Source organism: Anas platyrhynchos, chromosome 1 (assembly GCF_047663525.1).
Source record: "Anas platyrhynchos isolate ZD024472 breed Pekin duck chromosome 1, IASCAAS_PekinDuck_T2T, whole genome shotgun sequence".
NCBI lineage: Eukaryota > Metazoa > Chordata > Aves > Anseriformes > Anatidae > Anas > Anas platyrhynchos.
Genome location: NC_092587.1, coordinates 16,607,573 through 16,628,395, shown reverse-complemented (window position 1 = coordinate 16,628,395; position 20,823 = coordinate 16,607,573). Strand labels below are relative to the sequence as shown.

At 37.1% G+C, this 20,823-nt stretch overlaps 1 protein-coding gene across 2 annotated transcripts in view; it reads left to right on the top strand.

Moving 5' to 3' along the window:
- CERK (ceramide kinase) overlaps positions 1-20,823 on the top strand; it is a 46,807-nt gene that overhangs the window by 374 nt on the left and 25,610 nt on the right. For both annotated transcript variants that reach the window (XM_072032926.1, XM_027458721.3), the window contains exons 2-6: positions 8,635-8,748; positions 9,789-9,911; positions 12,190-12,315; positions 12,892-12,955; positions 17,555-17,700. In XM_072032926.1, coding sequence (XP_071889027.1) covers positions 8,635-8,748; positions 9,789-9,911; positions 12,190-12,315; positions 12,892-12,955; positions 17,555-17,700 — 573 coding nt within the window. The remainder of the gene's footprint in view (positions 1-8,634; positions 8,749-9,788; positions 9,912-12,189; positions 12,316-12,891; positions 12,956-17,554; positions 17,701-20,823) is intronic.

The following is a 20,823-nucleotide window of genomic DNA, read 5'->3' as shown; positions in this document are numbered from 1 at the left end:
CCCCTTCGCTTCGTGAAGGGGAAAGGCGGCCGGGCAGCGCGGCCCCGTGTCCTCAGAGGCAGTGTCTGGGGGTCAGAGTCCGCCCTGGAGCGCTCGGGGAGCAGCGCGGGGCCGAGCCGGGCTCTTTGTGCCCTCCCGGCTCGCTGAGCCCGGCGCCGTACACGTGGGTGCTGCCGGCTCTGCGGAGGGGACAAGCAGAGAACGGGCTTGGGGTAACAAAGGGAGAAAAGCCGGCCCTGTGGCTGGGTGAGGAAACCAGTTCAGTGTCAGCCCATTGTTCCCTGGTGCTGTGGCAGCACGGCGGCTTCAGGTTGTACCTGCATCAGAGTACAACACCGTGCACTTACAGAACTTTAAAAGTGACTTTTTTCACCTACGTGACTTAGTTACAGCTTAAAAAAAAACTTTCAGCCTGAAACAGTGTTTCAGGTATTTTTGTCTTTTCCAAATTAGTTATTTCTGAAGCAACTCCCTTTCAAAAGGGCTTCGTGGAAACTTCCAAAGAAAGTTTAACTTTTCTGAGTTCCTGTTTGGGAAATTTTTATTGCAGGCTCATAGCTTGTAATGCGGTAACAAAGCTGTCTGTAGTTCCCCGTTTGTGCAGTTTGAACAGTGCTGATTTACAAAACTGCAACTGGGAGAGGTGACTGCCAAAATGCCTGAGAAAATTTCAAGATGACTTCTGAAAATGTCTTTGCATGAAGTAGATCAAGCTTCCTGCTCTCTATTTCCTTTATCAGATTCTTTAACCTTGTGGTTTTTATATACTTATTATTCCCAATAGTCTTATAGCCCTGCTAGCATGATAAGTGTATATGTGAAAATGTTTCATGTCCTTCTCTTCGCAGTAGCTGCTATAGAGTGGAAAACCGGAGTCATCTTCATTTTAGAGGTGGAGGAACTGAGACAGACAGAGAGAGGAACTAAGTGAATGATAGAAAGGTTAACTAGAAGTTTATCATAAGTTAAATGTAGATGTCTCCAGTTCCTGGGAAGTTCACAGACTTAGACAGTAAAATAGTTCTTCCCTTCTTAGTATGTGCTTAAGTATTTTCCTGCTTTTTTTTTTTTTGCTTTTTTTTCTGTCATAATATCTTCTTGACTTCAGGCTTTTTGGAAAAAGATGGGACAAAGAGGAGGACTTAGAAAGAATTGTATGAATTTGATGTTGCACTCTACATGACTGAGAATCAGTCCCGTTTTAAATGTATCTCTTATTCGTGATAACTTAAAAACACTTTTGTTATTGTCCCCTTCCTGTTGTGTGTACACAATTTGACGTACTCTAGCATTTGTTCAGCAGTACTGCTGAAAAAGGTAATTTGAAACTTACTTGAGATGTGCCACGAAATGAACTCAAAACTTTGCAGACAAATTAGTGTTTTGTTTTTTTTTAATCTGCTGAGTTTCATGGAATAAAATGCCTGTAGAGGAAGATATCTGGATTTTGAATGCAATATACAACGTTTCAAAGCCTTCTGGGGACAATTGGTCCCACAAGGTAAAGTAGCCCCTGCTATGGAGAGAATTCTGTTGAATTGTGTAAAATCATTCTAAAAATCCTTTCTGAAGTTACTGGTTGCCTTACAGGCCTAAAGCAAGCTCAGTGGCAGCTCCACTCCACGGTATGGTAACTTCCCTCAGACCATGAATGAATGCCACAAAATCCCACTAGCTCTATTATTAGTCCTCTGAGGTTTACAAGTGCTTATAAACAAGTTCTCCTGATTTATTGCTGGTGGACCAAACCAAGTATGAGCCTGTCCTGAAGCCAGCTCCAATGTGGATGTCGGAATGCTGGGAGTAGTAGAAGGAGAGTGGGACATAATAATAAACAAGGCTCTTTTTGAGCTGGTTTCTGAAGCAGTACTCAGTTGGAGATTCCTTAAGTGGCAAGCCTGGTTACTGAGTGCAGTTGCTGTCCTGTAACACAGCTATTTACAAGATTTTGGAAAATGATATAGATTGAGAAGAGAAAAGGGAGAGTGGGAGAAGAAATAGAAATGCTTAAGTGTTCTGAAAGCACAGCTATAATTTATGTAGAGAACAATACAATAAATGAAGTAGTCTAAAAGCCCTGATTAATTCATGTGTTTCCCGAGCTTGCACTTTAGTATCATCGGTTCTATATTTCTGCTGCCTTCCTGTCTTTCAGCTTTTTAAAGACCTGGGATGGCTCATTGTGTTCTCTGCAATTATTTTGGAAACATGAGCAATGTACATGACGGTATATAAATAAGCTTTATAATATGGAAGATGGTTAGTTAGAAGCATATAATTTCAGAGGTGTAGCTTGACCAAGATTGATATCTTTCATCCATTTAGCCTTTGACTACGTGACTGCTTTACAGTATGCCTAAATACAGACTTAATTATGCAGTATAGGCATACTTTATTTTTTTTCTTCTTGTTGAATAGGTAGTTATTGCACTGAAACAGTCTTCTTTAAACAGAACAACTCAGAGCTGCTTATATTTTGAGTGTTTATTGCTCATTTGCATTTAACTGCTTGAGTTAAAATGATTCAGCATATATTTTGTCAAGCTTTTCAGACTTTCACAGATAAGGAACTAGAACTGTAGTTAGACGTACTGTAGAAGTACTGAAGTACTTACCTCTTCGTTATTGCATCCAAATTCAGGAACAGATGAGAAACAATAGAGACTTTGTTCTGTTGTCTAGGAAGATGTGGTTTCGTAGAATATGGGGAGATCGTGCGGTTTTCCATCTTTGCACAACAATATAATTTTTTTGTTTGTTTTGAAAAAAACATTGTCAAGATGTCTTTTGTGAAGAAATAAAATAATTCTGCTGAATCAATACTTAATGCTGTCACTGAGAAGATAAAAACATAGCATGCTTGTTCAAGCCATGGTATGTTTTTAAAACTAACTCCTAAGTAATGTTTACTTTCCTTCCTCCTGTTAGGCCTTGTTTAACAGTATCATATTTTCAAGTGCTGAGGTTCCCATTTCCTGTTCTTTGGTTAGACTCATTTGAACTTAGAATGAAAAGGTTTTTCTTCATGTGTTTCTCAGTTACTTCTAGCTATACACCTTTTCTTCCTAGACATGTCTTTGTCTTCAAGCTTGTTAAAGAGCTTTCTTTTTCAACTTTGGAACACTAGTACATAAGACGTAGTTGGAAATCATAAGTAGCTTATGCAAAGCTGTGGTGATTAATTATTTTATATTGTTTTATTATTTCCTCATGTTGATGCCACAATTTGTGGGGTGTTGTTTTTTTTGTGTTGTTTTTTTTTTTCTTTTTTCAAGTAACACAGTTAAAAAGTGGCGTACTAAATTTTGTAGTTTATCTATTGTATATATATACTTTAATGATTTAAGTCTTGGCTAGTTCTAAGGTAGTGTAAACAGAATAAGATTCATTAGTCATTTTTCTATTTTTTATTTGTGAAGTACAGGAAGGAAAGGGATGATCAAAGTCGGCATTGGACTGTGTACCTTCCCTTACTGTGTGCTCTTAACCTTTCTTTCTTTTTTCCTTCAGAATCCTCCCTTGGCCCATTTTTTTTTTCAGCATTTTTCCCAAAAGAACAGCTCGAGGAAGCCTCAATACTAGTGTTAACCAGACTGATGCCATTCTGATGATGTGGATTCTAGAGAATGCTCAGTTTGATAAACACAGTACAGAAACAACAGAGGTGGGCTTACTTGGAAACTAGGTCTGTTCAGCACCTGTAGTGCGTTGATACATCCTTAGTCAAAGTCATCTTTCCTCAGTTGTTCCCAGCTGGCAGTAGGCATGTAAGGAAATCTGAACCATGTTTATTTCTTGGCAGTTTCACTGACTGAGCTGGTAGGATGTGGAGAATAACAGGCCTGACAGTCATTGTTTCTTTTCAGTCATTGTTTATATGTATATACACAGGCGCGCATGCATGACTGTATTTTGTGAGATTGCGGCCTTCAGCTTTTTCAGTGACTTTTCCAGTTTTGAATTAAATCACTTTGAATTAAATCACAACTCCCTTTTTTTGTTTCCTCATCTTTTTTTGTTATTTTTTAAGGATGTGAATTCTATGTAATTATGCTCTCCATCCCTATGCAGCATCTTCACATATTCTGATCTTTATTTGACACAACTTTTTCTAGTGTATTATCAATGTAATGCAATTTACCTTCTGATGGAAAACTTTATTTTTCTTGTTTTCTGGCTTTTAGGTGAAAGGAAAGCTTAAACTTGGGATAAGATAACTTACTATTCATGCTGTCTTTCTGTAACAGTAAATAACATTAAATTAGTCTTCAAAGTGACTAAAAAAATACTCTTTCTTTTTAGTCATTAATATTTTTAAGTTAAAATAGTAGGCTTATTATAAAATTAATTCTGAAAGCCGGCGTATTCACGGGGCTGATTACTTCGTAATAAACTAAATATTATACTCGCAGACATTTGGTGGGTGTTCTTTTTTGCATGCTGAAACACTAAGCTAACGTTTTAGAGAGAATTTGACCGGTAGGATACGTGGTTGGCTGTAGTGAATGAATAAATCTTGACTTGGGTTCTGAACGACTTTGCTTGTAAACTCAGGAAGCGTTCTGGGGGAGTGACAGACAGAGATGACGCACTAAAACCCCATTCTAACAGTCAAAAACACACTACAACTTTCAGTTCCTATTTTCACAAAGCAAACCTAGTCAGAATGTTTACCTTACAGTTTTGTGGTTTTTTTTTTCTCCACTTGTTTAACGTGGGGAGAAGTAGTATGCATCTAACACAGTATTTTGCTGATGTGAGTTTGCACTTCAAAAGAAGAATGTTCAGACTCTGAGAGCACTGAGCAAGGAGCAATGAGTGGCACAGACAGTGTGGTGGGAAGATGGTTGTCTGCCTGTTGTAGTCTGTTTGGCCAACGGGGCCAGTTGTGCCTTGGGGTGCACCAGGCCCAGTACTGCCAGCTGGGCGAGGGAAGGGATTGTCCTGCTCTGTGCTGTGCTGTTCAGCCTCACCTCCAGCACTGTGCGCAGTTCTGGGTGCCACAGTATAAGAAATTATCTCTAAAACTATTAGAGAGTGTCCAGAGGAAGGCTATGAAAATGGTGAAGTGCCTACAGGGCAAGATGCATGAGGATGGCTGAGGTCCCTGGGTTTGCTCAGCCCCGAGCAGAGCAGGCTGAGGGGAGGCCTCATGGCGGCCTGCAGCTCCCTCACGAGGGGAGCGGAGGGGCAGGCGCTGAGCTCTGCTCTCTGGGGACAGCGACAGGACCCGAGGGAACGGCATGGAGCTGGGACAGGGGAGGGTCAGGCTGGGGGTTAGGGAAAGGTTCTGCACCCAGAGGGTGGTCGGGCACTGGGACAGGCTCCCCAGGGCAGTGGGCATGGCACTGAGCTACCAGAGTTCAAGAATTATTTGGACAAAGTTCTCAAGACACATCGCCTGATTTTTGGGTGGTTCTGCGTGGCATCAGGAGTTGGACTTGATAAACCATGTTGGTCCCTTCTAACTCTAACTTCTGTGATTCTATGATTCCCCTCTACTTGGCATTGATGAGGCTGCGACTGGAGTACCACATCGACTTCTAGGTCCCCTTGTACAATAGAGACATGGACATGCTGGAATAAGTTTAATGGAGGGCTTCCAAAATGATGAAGGGATTAGAGAATAGTCTTCCAGCGGTGCCCAGTACCAGGGCAAGAGGTAGTGGTCACAAGCTGGGGCACGGGAGGTGAACACCAGGAGCACTTCTGTGCTGTGCGGGTGACCGAGCACTGGCACAGGCTGCCCACAGAGGCTGTGAGGTCTCCCTTGGAGATCTTCAGAGGCCACCTAGACGTGGATTTGGGCAACATGGTCTGGGTGACCATGCCTGAAGCAGAGGCTTGGACCAAGTGACCTCCAGAGGGCTCTCCCAACCCTAACCATTCTGTGATTTGGGCTGATAGGAATTCTTGAGCTCTGTTCAAACATAAATGCTGTAGCATTCAAGCCTTGTTTTCCTAAGCTGTAGGGAATGTTCTGAATAACATGTTTATATTTGAGAGAGCTTTGTATCTTTCTGGCCCCCTGCAATTACTGTATTATGGAGTGCATGTTTTTGACTAATTAAAATTAGTGAATTCTGTCAGGACAATGAAGCTGCTTGGTGTTTGCACAGTGTCAGATAGTACTGAGGGGCATTGCTGGCATTCACAGAAGAGAAATTTCTCAAAGACTTTCTCCAAACTCAAAGATTTACAGAGGGAGGGTGAGGTCATGCTTTTTTTTTGTTGTTGTTGTTGTTTGTTTTGTTTTGTTTTTCCATATTTTTTTTTTGTTCAGGAACCTCTTTTTCAGTGGTATGTAACTCTTGTGGCGTAAGGTTAAAAAATGCACGTATTTAACTGGGACGTTTATTATTTGCATTTTTTGACACATCTGTAAAGAGATTTGCTAGAAAAGTAGGAGTTACAGAGTTGTGATTCTCAGGTGGAGAATGCATCTTAAGAACTAAGAGGGCTTTGTAAGACTGGTTTCAAGGTCCAGGGTTGTTAATATACATTATGCAACATGTACTAAAGTACATGCTCTAAAGAAATGCTTTCAGTAATACTGGTTTGGAGGTGTTTTTTAAAGTTTGCTATTTGTACAGTTGGAAACCTTTCTTTTTATTATTATTTTATTTAAATACAGAAAGTACCTAATAAAACAATGACTTCTGTTCCTGCTCCTAGCATACATACTAATAAGTATCCAGCACATAAAACTATTTATCAAAATGTTCATTACAGCATTGTCATTTAAATGTTGATCTAATTGTTGTCAGTTCCGTAGCATATCTGTGAGCAACATCAAAATGAGTTACTGAAGTGCAGGCTTTATAAATGTAATGAGCTTTCTTTCATATTCTGACGTATGGATAGGTGGCATAGCTGATAGAAAAATGAGAACTAAAAACAGATCTAGAAAAAGAAAGGTTAAAGCACCTGCTCCTTTTTCTTAGTTTAGTGTTCCTTCTAGTCTATGTTGTTACTTGGATAAACATTAAGTGGATAATCATATCAAGATTCCTAAAAACAAGCAGATTTTTGCTCTGAATATCAGAAAGGCCAATTAATTGTTAATATCCAATATTAACTACTTGATGTAGTCCTACATATGTATGTGTGTGATATTTACATATATGTTGAATATTTTTAGTGAGTTTGTCTTTGCTCTTATATCTTTACAGAGATTCTATGTTTGTTGCATTTCCCTGTTATGCTTTAAATACAATAAATGCAGTCATTATAAGCTGTAATTTCTTTTGTAAGTAGTGAAAAGTATTTGAATACGGCCAGTTTCCTGAAGGAAGGTACTCATAAAATAGTTCACAGTAAAGTTGGAGACTACTAAGCATGTCTTTGGACTCAATCTTCAAATCTCTGTAAGAATACAAACCCTATAGGAATATACACTGAGTTGCATACTAAAACACCTGTAAGGGAAATAAGCCTTGACCGTATAATCCCAAGCTCTCAGTAGAATGTGACAGCACACCACAACTGAGAAGAGCTGTTGACAAATAGGATAGAGGAAAAAAAATAGTAGCAAATGAATTGTCGTCAGCATGGTAAAGAGCTCGTGAAAAGTTTGACTTCTTTTACATTCCTTACTACCACCATACTACTTGTGCAAAGTAGCAAGAAAGGTGGAATACAGGGTAAAAGCTAGTAACAACAACAAGCAGTATTAGCGTTTGTTTTTTGTCTAATATCTCTTTATATCTGTCTACATATGGAAAATATAACAATCCCTTATATAGTAAAAAGTATAATAATACATAATTTTTTAATTATATGTGTGTATATGTTTGTGCACCACTTGTTTGCATAAAAATACACAGTGTGCTTTTTCAGTTCCTCTTCAGTTGTGGTTTTTTTTTTTTTTTTTTAGATAAGAGGTAAAAGTAGAGAAATTTTGAAATTGGTAATGAAAATGAGACAAAATTCTCAGTTTGGCAGGAGTCAGGAAGACTGAGAATGTTGAGGGACAATGAGAGGAAAAAAATGGCGGGTAGAAGAAATTCTTTCATAATTTAAGAACAAGAGGCCTTTAATTCTGAAAAACATTACTTTTAAAGTTTATGGAAGGGAAATATATTTAACAGTACATAAACAGAACATCTAGAATTTGCTTCTTAGGAGGTCTTGAAGTTTAAAAGCCTGGTGGGATTTAAAGACTTAAGAATTCTTATGAACACCCTTCTTTCATAAGACAGCTACTTACTTGAAAATAACAAATAGCCTTTGTAGTTTCTCTGTTGCTTGATTTAGTTGCATGTTCTTTGAAATAGCTTGTGCTATTCACTCAACTGTCTGGATTAGGGGTCACTGAAGGGGCAATTTCCTTCCTCTGAAAGCAATGTTACTGGATTTTGGCTTCATGCAAAAACATTTTTATACTCAGAACATATAGCTTTCTCAGAAATCGTAGACACTTTAAGCATTAATTGAAGTAGTTCATAGGTGGTTATTGATGATGTACTTTGAGTAAATGAGAGGGGAAATTGGAAATGTTCAGCAAATTTCTAGTTATGCTCTTGATTGTGCTTAATAAGCAGCTACTCTAATTGTACATCTACATCATATGTAGAAATAAACATTCAGGTGCTGTTTTAAGATGTAAATGTGTAAGGTCTTGTGTTCACACAGAAAACTATTTTGTACCAACCTCTGAGATCATTGCTGTAGAAGAAAGTGAACTGAACAAGAAGCAGCGTAACACTGGCAAATGGCACAAATTGGCAAAGCCGCATTCTTTCACAGGTAAGGCAGATACAGTCTCAGGGTGCGTGTGCTAATTACCTTGTTGGAGATATTTTAGGGCAGATTGAAAAGTAAACTTCAGAATGAGTAATATTTTTAACAGAAATAATGTGAATAAAAAATCTTCCAGTATACATTTAAAGGTCCTTTGTTTGAGAACTTGAACCCTTCCTTTAAGAACATATTTTGAAGTGCCAGCTAATGTCTCACATCTCTGCTGCTAAATGGATCTGCAGTAGGACACTTGCTTTATACTACTTGACTAGACAATCAGAAGAAAAGCTGGAAAAATGAGACCAAATGTTTGTTTTTGCTTTGTTTTTGTTTGGTTTTGTGTGTTTTTTCTTTTTTTTTTTTTTATTATTCCTAACTGTCAGAATGTGTGCACGTAAATGTTCTTTGTGTTACTGACTGCATTCATAAGGCAAAGTGCCAAAAAAACATTCTGATTGTTTTGGGGAAACAGTAGTAAATTCTGTCTTTCAAGCAGTCTAGTAACGATTGATGATACTGCAGATGGAAAAGTAAGAGTGTGCTGATCTCACCAACCTAGTTCTTAACGTGCAAGAAGATTTAATCTTTTTTTTTTTTTTTTCTCAAATTTCAGCTTTCTGCAATTAAAGTCACCCTGTTCTGTTGGTTAGATGGGAGCTATTATGACATCTTGGCTTATCTTAAGTTTATGGCCTTTTAGATCACATAGACATTGCAGATTTCAATATGGCTAAAAATATCTATACAAGCTCGGAACTCTTGTATGTTTATAATCAATTTATGGAGAATGGATTGCCTTGGGTTTAAAAAGTGTTTATGTTTGAGTATCTGATATTAGGGAAGGACATAGAGCATGTTTTCACTTTTTTTTTTTGTTTCTACTGTTGATGCTCTGAATCCTTTTGTTAGCAGGGGTTAGCTAGCACTTCTTTAAAAAGTCACATATTTGTGAGATCTATTTGAAATGCATGTCATTTCACCAAACATTTGGTGAATTTTGTCTCATCATACCTCTTCTTTTTTATTATTATTATTTTTTTTAATAGTGTATTACGTGAAAAAAGCCCGAAATCACCGCTGGTGGTGCAGAGATGTGACGTTTTGGTGCGTTGATGAGAACTTGTGTAACCAGTGGACACAGGCACTGAAAGAATTACTTGAAATGCAGAGTAAGTTTGAAAAAACACTAACGTTTGCTACATCATTTTACAGGCATGTATGTCAATCAAGATTATTTTGAGATTTTTGATATCTTTTTTAAAGTCTTAAGGCTAGCTTAAGGTGAGGCAGGTGGGGAATCTTCTTGTCACTACTTTGCATCTTGCTGTACTTACATCTGTAAGCTGTTCTGAGTGACTGTTCGATCAGTCATGACTACAGGTGTCTTATACATTTTTATTTTTTTAATTATTTTTGCAAAATAGGGACATACTGGGAGCTTAGCAGCAGCTTTAAAAGATTCTAGCTTTGGGGAATGTAAAGAGTAGATGAAGACTCAGAAATCTGAGATACTCTTGAGATCCAAGGACAAGGGTTGTAGTAATTACTGGACTTGTGAGTGACTTTTTGTGCTTATGTGTCACATATCCACTCTCTCAGTAACAATGTTCCTTATATAGTTAAGAGTTCCAGGTAATAATTTCTGGAACTCTCAGGCTTCTACTTTTTGGAAGGCTAATTTGCAGGAGTCATTCCTGACAGAGACAACTTGATAGATGTCAGGGAGCAGCAGGAGCAGGACGTGGCAGAAGGCAAGTCAAAGGTGACAGCAGCACAGGCAGTGCCCTCACTGGCCAGGGTACGGTCCCACTGTTTCTGAGCAGGACAGGGATAGCAGCAGGTCCCATTTACAGCCCAGACATGACAAAGAAATCAAGTCCATCCAAAGCAGCGGGCTGGTGGGGACTGGAGACAGGACTGGGGACAAGCTACCTACAGCATAGAGCTGAGCTCCGTCTGAGAGAGAGAAAGAAATGGGGAAGGGACTGGAGGCAGTTACACCTACAATGTGACTCAGGCAAGGCCTAAAAATACCTAAAACTAGATACTTAAAAAAAAAAAAAAAAACATTCTTTTGAATAGGCATTGGAAGCATGCATCTCACCATTTTTTTCTTTTGTATGTATTACACCTGAGGTATGTCTTCCAATAAAATCTTTTAAGAAATGGGTTTTGTGCACCTGTTCACTGCATCGGTGAGACATGTGGCCTGGTCAGACATTTCTGAATACAAACTGTCATTCAATCGGTAACAGTTTCAAAAAAAAAGTAACAGGTTCTCAGAGAGGATGGTGCTTTGGTGTGTGGTAGCTTTAAACCATTCAAAAAGTCTAGCTTGGGTGGATTTATTATGCGTGCTCATCTAATAACTCTATTTATTCTTTTAAAATAACAATTTAAAATGTTGTCTGAGAAGGTACAAGTGTTATAACAGATAGGTGTTCTATTTTAAAAAAAAAAAAAAAAAAAGTATAGCAAGCATTACCATTTCAGGTATTTATTGGTACAGAGATATAATTGTTTTCATCACCACCGCCAATGTAAATCCATAGCAATCTGAACAAACCTGAAATAGCAATCTCAAAGGTCCTTTCTGAGGAGAAGGGCTTACGTATGTAGGGCAAACTTTTGCTGTAGCAGCATGTAGTTTTGTGAAATACCCTCATTGCTTCTTTATAGCACAAAGGAAATTCACTTTAAATAAAACAGGAAGACTGTTTACATATATTAATGTAAAAGTATTTGTATGTATGCCTCATGTGGAAGTTCCTTTCCTCCTGCTGCGCTTGGATTTTTTTTGTCCTGTGTGCCTGTGCTACTAATAAGTCGTGGGAACGTACTGTAAAAATAATATGCGTGAGACTAGCCACATGGAGTCAGACAAAAGGTCTGTATTGGTAAATATTTCGTAAGAGCATACAGAGCAGAGTGAATCCTACATCCTCTGGCACAGTAGCCTTAGCTTCCAGAAATGTCTTACAGCCTCTGGCTCAGGTAGTTTGTATACACTCAATGATTTTTCTCCCGTTAGTTTTCTACTGTGCATGCATGTGTTTAATTTGTTTTAACTGATACAACTTGTGAAACTACAACATGAAGCAGAAATCCAGATCCCAGTTATGTATTATGTGCTTATTCTTTAAGTTTTCTACCTTGTCATACCATTTGATGCACTGTGGTTCTGCTGGTATGAAGGAAAAAAAAATAACATTGCTGATCCTGAACTTTACCAGCTGTCTTATTACTCATTCACTCAGTTTTGTCAGTATACTTGGTACAATAAACAAGATAGAAGAAGAAGCATGTTATGTTTACTTTAGCACTTTCTGATTTGTTTTTGCATAGCTTGTTGATTTTTGTGTGTGTGTTGTTTTTTAAAAAAAAATATATATATATATATATATATATATATATATATATATATCTTGTTTTTTTACCTTACTGCAGAGTGTAGACCAAAGCGGTTGCTTGTGTATATTAATCCATATGGAGGAAAACGACAAGGAAAGAGGATTTATGAACAGAAGGTTGCTCCACTCTTCAGTCTGGCTTCTATCTCCACTGATGTTGTTAGTGAGTAATGAATATTTCAATATCTTAATAAGCTACTCAGAAATATCTTAAAGAGTTGGTATGGTGTTTAAGTTTATTCTGTTATTTTACCTTTTCTTACTAAGTGAATGAAGCTAAGTGGTAGAGAAGGAACATTTTATAGTTGAAGTGTAAAGACCCAGATAAATCATGACCTTACGTCCATTTTCTGCTTACTAGGTACAAACTTATAATAATTTGTAAGTTTGGGTAGTTCTGAGATATTTGATCTCTTCATCTATAATAAATACTGGTTTTTACCCTCTCTTTCAGTTTTACTGTTTAAAAACAATTGTTCACTTGAAAAATATTTCGCTAAAAATTGTGCTATACATAGCCGTGTATGTATACGTATAGATATATATCATAGTGCCTGTCTCTTCCAATTCTTTCCTTGGCATAAAATCATTCAAAGCACTTTTTATGGGCAAGCTGTTCTTGTGGGCATACTGACAGTAGAATCATGGTTATTAATAAATTAATAACAGTTTTAACAGCCATATCTTTTTATAACAGTATTTTTATAACAGTAATTTTTATGTGCTCATTTCTTCATAGTAACTGAACATGCTAACCATGCTAAGGACAACTTATTTGAAGTTAATATTAATAAATATGATGGGTAAGTAAATTCATTTGCTCCCCTTTTTCCCCCTCACTGATCTATTCTGTATTCTGTCTCTTGTTGTCTCTAACTTAAAATAGTAGAGTTCATTGATGATTGGGAGATGCAGGACATGTTCCTTTCTGTATGAGGTTATTCACATTTAGGAGTACCAAAGGAAAACTGAACCACTTCAGTAAATCTGTTCGATACGTAACATATTCATGTGAAGTATAGTGATATTTGCATGAGATTTGTGTGCAGAAGATCAATGTAAGATTACTTTTGCTGATCCAGAAGCTGAGTATTCTGTGATAGCCTGAGAAATATCCTGCAGTGTTTTTTAGTATAGGTGATCTCGACACTTACAGGAGTCCAAAAAAAAATGTATTAGTGGTACTCTGCATGTGTGTAAAATCATACACTATCTAGAAATGTTTAATATAGTTCCTCTCACCAAGTGCAAATAACCGCTATGTCATTTGGCTTTATTTTTTTTTTCACCAGTTTTGTTCTATTTGTGAAATTACTGGTTTAAAAGAAGACTTAGCTGGATAATAAAATTGCATTCTCTCATTAAATCAATTGTAGAAGCGGAGCATTTTTAATGAATAAACTAATCATTTCAGTTCTGTTTCATGACATGAAATGAGCCATATGATTATAAAATTGAAAATGTATGCAGAACCTTTGCAAATAAACTCTCATAACTACAGTATTTTAAAATTATATCTTACTATGGTTGTAGGCAGGTACTTTTAAGTTCATAAACTGAAAAAAAAATAAATAAAAAAAGCAGTATTTGATTTACAAGAGTACTCTGAAAATATACTTGCATGGTATAAATCAAGTGAAGGCATGATGTTGACAAATTGTGATAGTAAGAAACTACATTTGCAAATTGAGTTCCTAGGCTTTTCACAGATTGAGTTCCTAGACCTTCTTTAAAATACGTTGACTTTATGTAAACTGTTTTGACAGTATTGGCATTTTCCTTGGTTTTACAGATATGCAAGGAAAGTAACCTAGAAAAAAACATTTAAGATTTTTCTCCTTCTCATCTGACTTAAGTCATTTGAAATATATAAGACTGAGGATTGGTGAAGTTTCAATACAGAGTGGGAAAAAGAATCAAGCAAGCCAATGTCTAGAATTGGCTGTTGTATGAGATGGCGCCCAAAGTGGTAATCAATCATTCTGTCCTGCAGGGTTTGTCAAGGACTATCAAAACAGGCAACTCTCATGTGAGATTCAAGAAGGTGTAGCTGAACTTGTTAGTGTGGATGGGAAGATTCTATTTCCACTGTAATATAATGTTTTAGCCTTTACCTTTATAGACTTAGTCTAGTAAAGTATTGAGAAGTGAAACTTCTACAACGTCAAATTTCTAATGCTTTGTATTGATGCAGATTATATGTATTACTGTAAGCTCTGCATATGTGTATTCTCATTAAGGCCACTTACTGTTTCATCAGAAAAATAAAAGTAAGTATTTTTCAGGAGGTTCAGAAAAATAGTTAAACAGAAGTTGGGACTTCTGGGGAAAGGAGGAAGACTACTTAGGAAATGCTGCAACATCAAAGTGGGAAGACAAGCAGAATCCTTGCCTTCCTAAAAGCAAGCAAACAAAAATGTATAGCTTAAAACCAAAACCACATGCAACGAAACAGCCTACTTAATCTCACCGTGCAATATGTATGTATGTAACTGCAGAAGTTGGATATTCTAGGAAGTTTAGGAATAAGAGGAACAACTTGAAGCTAACAGTGACTTTAAAAAAGCATGGTGAGTTGGTCAGCTCTAAAGAGAGGTGATTGTACCACCTGGGGATATATGCCAGAATTAAAAGGAGGAGATGAGCCTTCCCATCCCCGAAGGTATCTTTTAAAACATGATAGAATCCCCTCCTAGCAACTTGCTTTTACAACAAGTGGCAGTGACCAATTGTAGTGGTACCCAAAACATTTTTGACAGATTTTAACAATCTCTAGTGTAGATGTACTTACTCATTTTAAAGGTTCTCTAAATCTCTCTTTGGTAGTTCCAGCTTAAATCTTGTTTTGGTGGGGGTTGTTTTTGGTTTCCCTACCATGACTGAGAAAAACAGTTGGCCAGAGAAGTGCATCTTTTCAGAATCTCAAGGTTCTTCCATTCCCAGTCTGGGCCTGAATGGCAGGTGCCTTGAGAACTGCATGCTGTCTTTCTGAGCCTGACTTTTGGACATTGTGTATAAGTATGTTTCTATGGCAGTGACATTAGGAAGCAGTTCTTTTGCAAATTTTTAAATATCAGATCATGTGGTTAAATGGAAGATTTAAAAAAGAATGTTTCAATCGTATAAGCGTGTATTTCTCTCCTAGTTGATTCTGAAACATAGAGGGTAAGCTTTGGATTCCTACATCTAATTGTTGTTCACCTGTCCTCATAAGTCACTTCTGATTAAGTGACTTTTCCTTCATTCAGTGATGAGATTCTTCATTTAATCTACCAATTCCCAATTTGGGAAAGCTTTGCTTGTAATTTTAGAACTAGATACAGCATTCTTACTGATAATTGCTTCCTTACCTTCCAAGTGTATATGCTGAGGCGTGTTGTATAAACCTCTTGTGCATGTTTCCTGTTTGTTCTTCCCATTTCTCATAATAAGAATTTTCCCTGCTGAGTGTACTGATCCAATAGCTCAGTGATAGAGCAGCTTCCCCTTGAAGCTTAATTAAAGCAGCCAACGTAGTTACCGTATAGCAGGTTCTTGTACCTCGTTATGCAGAACTACATAATGGCATATATTAATGCTGTAATATTGTACAAATAATAACTCTTAAGAATAAATCTGATATGCATAAGGATGATAGTGATTCATATATATATATATGCCTGTTTCACAGGTCTGTGGAAAACTGTTTCATTTTCTTCTTCTAGTTCTTGAATTAGTTTTGAATTAGTTCACAGAATTGCAGGTTGAGGTTGGAAGGGAGCACAGCACTTTTAAAACTCATTTGTTTCATGGAGATACTACTGCTGAAGTTGTGAATGTATTTTATTTTTATTATCTGTCTAACAAGTGAAATGCTACTCCATTAGAAAAATAAACCCAAAATATAAGAAACCCTTCAGGAAGATGTCTCAGTAGTCCTTCACTAGGGGCCCTTCATACAGGTGCCTCATGCCTTGATGATCATCTGATGTTTGCAATCAATTTGGTCATACTAATTTTGTCTCAGTGAACTTTTTCATTTGTCAGTTTAAAAATTTACCCTTGGTAGGAATAGAAGTTCATGTTATTCTTTTATCTCTGAATCTGGATATACAATTTGTTATAAATAGAACATAGACCTTAAGCTGGAGTGGAAATTTTTGACTACTTCCTCTCTTTCCTAGAAGCTGCACAGAAAGATGAGACAGGTTACTGAAGTTGAAGAACAATGTATTTAAGCTTTGAGGAGATAAATTCATTATAGTGATGAAACACAAATCTCTTTTTCTCCCTTCTTGCACAGTCTCTTAGACGGTGACTTAGAGTTGGACAGCATAAGACTGTCTTCTCCATTAATGGGATAAAAAAAGATAGTTTATTCACAATAAGAGAATTCTGAAAATACAATAATAAATCTAAATCATCACTACTTAGAAACAAAATCAGCTAACTTGTCCTATGGGATGAGTGCTCATTCTGCAGTATCTATTGCTGACTACGTGGAAGAGTTGGTGTTTGTGCATTGGAAATTATTGCTATAGAAAACAGGAAATGTTCCAAATCATGTATGTATAATTTTGGATTTGTCATGTGTTCCTTCAAGATGTATTGGAAGTAGTCTTTCGGTTACAGAATGTTTATGCTTTTAAAGTTCAGAGCGTGCATTTTATTACTGTGCATTTTATTATTGTGCATGAAATGTATACTGCTGTAAAATAGTCTTTTACTTCCTAGTATTTGCTTGGGTGTGGACACTGCTGAGCTTTAACATATTGAGGATCTGTGTAGCTGCTGCACCAGCTCTGACCTGAATTAATTTTGCAAACCAAAGTTTTGCTTCTGGTAACATTTAGAACTCTGTTTCATTATGAGTGGTTATGTAGATACACGACTTCTGGCTGTTTGGGCTATCAGCACGTTCAAAAGAGCATGCGAGCATGCATTTTTCTGTTTTTAGACTTTCATATCCCTGCTAAATGAATATTGTAAAATAGCACACTTCTGCTTGAAGCCACAAATTTTAAACTTACCTCTCCCTTTTCGGTAAAGGTACCTTTTTTCCATTTTGCTTACTTAGAAAGCTGTGTGTGCAGTCCTGTTCGGTGCTTTCCTTGTATAGTGATTTTCCACTGATACCTGTCTGTCTGCATACAGCAGTAGAGGACAAAGAATTTTTTTAGGTTGCATTCCAACATTTTTCAAACGTTAGAGAACTGTCTAGGTGCATTTGTAGTTGTGTAGCTTGAATTTTTTTTTCTGCTTTTTGTTTAATGCCAAGTTGACTGTGAGCTACTATATTCTGTAAAAATGGGAGGAGGAGATTAGAACAACTATATTTGATGTGCAGTGCATGCCCTAAGTAGAACACTTGCCGTGTTGTTTATTGACTGTTAGTGTGCATTCTAATTTGTGTTTCCTGGCAGTGTTGTTTGTGTTGGTGGGGACGGCATGTTCAGTGAAGTGATGCATGGTCTCATTGGAAGAATGCAGAAGGACTCTGGCATAGACCAAAATAATCCCAAAGCACCGTTAGTCCAATGCAATATAAGGATTGGCATAATCCCTGCTGGTAAGAAAGGGTTAACTTTCAGTTTACTTTATTTGTTTCTTGTTGAAATTCCTTCTATTCATAACCTCTTGAAATTAGGCATAAGTGTGAGATACGAGCAGTAGTGTTCAATAAAGGCACCTAACTGTAGCTGTTTGTATCCCAGCGTAGATACTGATCGTATGCACTATTTGGGAAGGATGCATTGCAAAGGAAAGGATGTCTTAAATGTGCAACTTCAGAATTTGTTTCTTTCTTGCTCTCTTAATTCTGTGGCTTATTTTACATTAATACAAGATAAGATGTTGACAGTAATGTCTTTGCTCATCTAAACACATTAGTGAGGGAAATTTACTGAACGGAGACTTAACCTGTGGGGGGGGAAAAAAAGTGGTGTGTGGTTTTGGTTTTGTTTTCCTCCGGTTCCAAATGCTCCACAAATGTAGTTAGAATTGCAGTAAGACCATCCCACTGTTCTGGCAACAGGTTGGTTCTGGTTCGTGGTTGTTTTTGTTTTTCCCATTTGTTATCACAGAAAACATAAAGCAACTGCAGCTGGGGAACAGTCCTCAGGTCGCAGATAGCTACTACATATTCTGCGCAGGCTACTTCTGGTGCCACGTGCTGTACCTTCACAGTTCAGCCACATACTGTAATTGAGAGGCATTTGTGAAAACTGTCTCAGGATTCAGTGCTTCAGTGATAAATTTACTTTTTATTGACCACAGTCAGTGTTTGGATTAATCTTGCTGTTAAATCTAGTGACCCACCTGTTACCTCATCCTTCCCAATTGGTGGGATGTCTAAAAAGTGGACTTAAATGACTCTCTTGTCCAAGATTGGATTCAGTCTTGCAGCTCTTTAATGGCAATTATCTGCAATTTTATATTATTTATCTGCAATTTTGTGGACTGTGTGGAAAGACAAGTGCACTTTTTAGTGTCATTGGTATGCTGTTCTCTTTTCCTTGTCAGACGCTTGAGATTTGAATTAAAGAACTGATCTGAAATAAATCTGTGAGTTTCTAACTAGAACTGAAACACAGACTCTATCTGAAAATTTAACATCAGCAATAAAAATACACAGGGTGAAATAGAACATTTGTACCCTCAGGCTTTAGGTGACTAATTTTGTGTTCCTTGTATCTTTAAGAATGTATCTAAACCTAAACATCTGAATTGTTGCTTGGAAAAGGTTTAACAGTTTCTGCTCATAGATGTCTAACTGTTACTGTATTGCAAGTTGTAATGTGAATATCCCCTTATATTTTTTTGTTCCTGTTAGTTAGCACATTAAGGGTTCTGTGTAACCCAATATTTAACTGTAATCTGTTTTTATTTGTTGAACCTTTGTATTTAAATCAGTTTGTATATTAAGCTTAAAAGAATAGAATGTGAAATGCTCTACCCTTCATTTCCCTTATTAATGTTTATTTCTTGGATTAAGGAGTTCTGCTTACATGAGTTGGTTTCAGAAAGAAATTGCCTACTGGTGATATTAGTGACCATAAAAAGACAGTTTAAAAAAAAAAACTCAGTATTGAAAGCTATTTCTTTGCCCCTAGGAAAAGGAAATTAACTATTAGCATCATAAAATTGAAAGATTTAACCTTGCCTTTTCAATGATTTCTTAATGCATTTTTTCCAATCACAGCCAGGAAGTATGAGCTTCACTGATGTTTTAATATTGCTCACGTGTACCAAGCTACTTTCTTCTCTGATGTACTCCAGTGTTTTTATTGTTATTTTTGCCTGCTGTAGCTGTTTGCTATCTGGATGCATAGTGTGTGCTGTGTTCCTGAACTACCATGAGGTACATCCAGCCTTGTAATTGGTGCTAAGACTCAAATATTTTCTTTAAGTCATTATTCCGATGCTTCAAAAGTTCTTTACAGTAGCGTATAAGGAAGCTGGTCATGAAGTTCTGTTAATTATTTTTTGGAAGTACTGAAGATACAAACAGATCGAGATACAAATTATGTTATACAATATTTAAAATGCTTCATTGCTGAAATACGTGAAAGTGCCTGTAGGAGTATTATTTTGATGTATTTATCAAATGCACTGAACAACTCTTAATGCTTTCTTAACACATCTAGCTATCATGGAGGCCTGAAATAGTGTATGAAACAGCCAAGCCCATGCATTGCAGGATGCTTAGGAAGGCAGCAGGACTTCTCTTCCACACTGGTGAAACTTCTAGTGAAGCATCTCTCTGTGGTGCTTACCTGACTGTTGTGTGGTTCTACGCTTCACTTGATGTGATTGAGCTGTGACCAGATACTGATTCCAGCAGATCCCCTGGTTCTCAGAGTAGTTCAGGGAGTTTGTTCCAGAATAAATAAGGTCTTTAAAAAGAATATTTTTTAAAGCTAAACTGACAATCCTGAAATACAACAAGTAAAAAGGAATAAAGCAATGCAAATCCAGGAAAGCTTGATTCATAATGCTTTTTTAGTTCGTTACAACCAACATTTTCTTAAAATCCTAAGAACATGTCAGTTGATACGGAAGACAACCATTACCCAGGGATTAAGTTCTAAAAGTGTGTGTGTCTTCTGACACATGGACACATGGAGAGAATTTATTCATTGAAGACAGGTGCCTGGGATAAGGTGACAGTGTCTCAGTGGTTTGGTTTGTTTGTTGTTTTTTTTTTTTTCTTTTAATCTTTTAGTTCCTAACTTCAAACTGCAGTAGCAGAAACATGGCAGGTTGCTGCACTTTTGTTGCTGTGGTTAAATGCTGCCTATATGCAAACTAGCACTCAATTCAGCAGGCTTAATCTTTGCTCAGAAACTGTCAATTTAATTGAACAGAGGTTTGAAACTACAAATGAAAGAAAGATTTAATGGTAAAACAGTCTCACCCATATGATCTTTTTTGAGGAATTAGCTTTATTTCATAGGCAGAATCCCATTCTGCAGAATCTTTTTATAAAAGTAATGGTACTTGTGAGTCATAATTCTTATTTTCTGAAGGAAACCCCTACGTGGCTCTTTCAGGGTATCTGGAAATAACCCTAAGGAAACAGAATAGTCTGTCTTCTGTTTAAAACTGTCTGTTAATCTTACAATTTATTCTACATTTTTATAAAATAACTTGTTTTTTAAATGCCACAAATAAAGGCTTCTATTCATGTGGC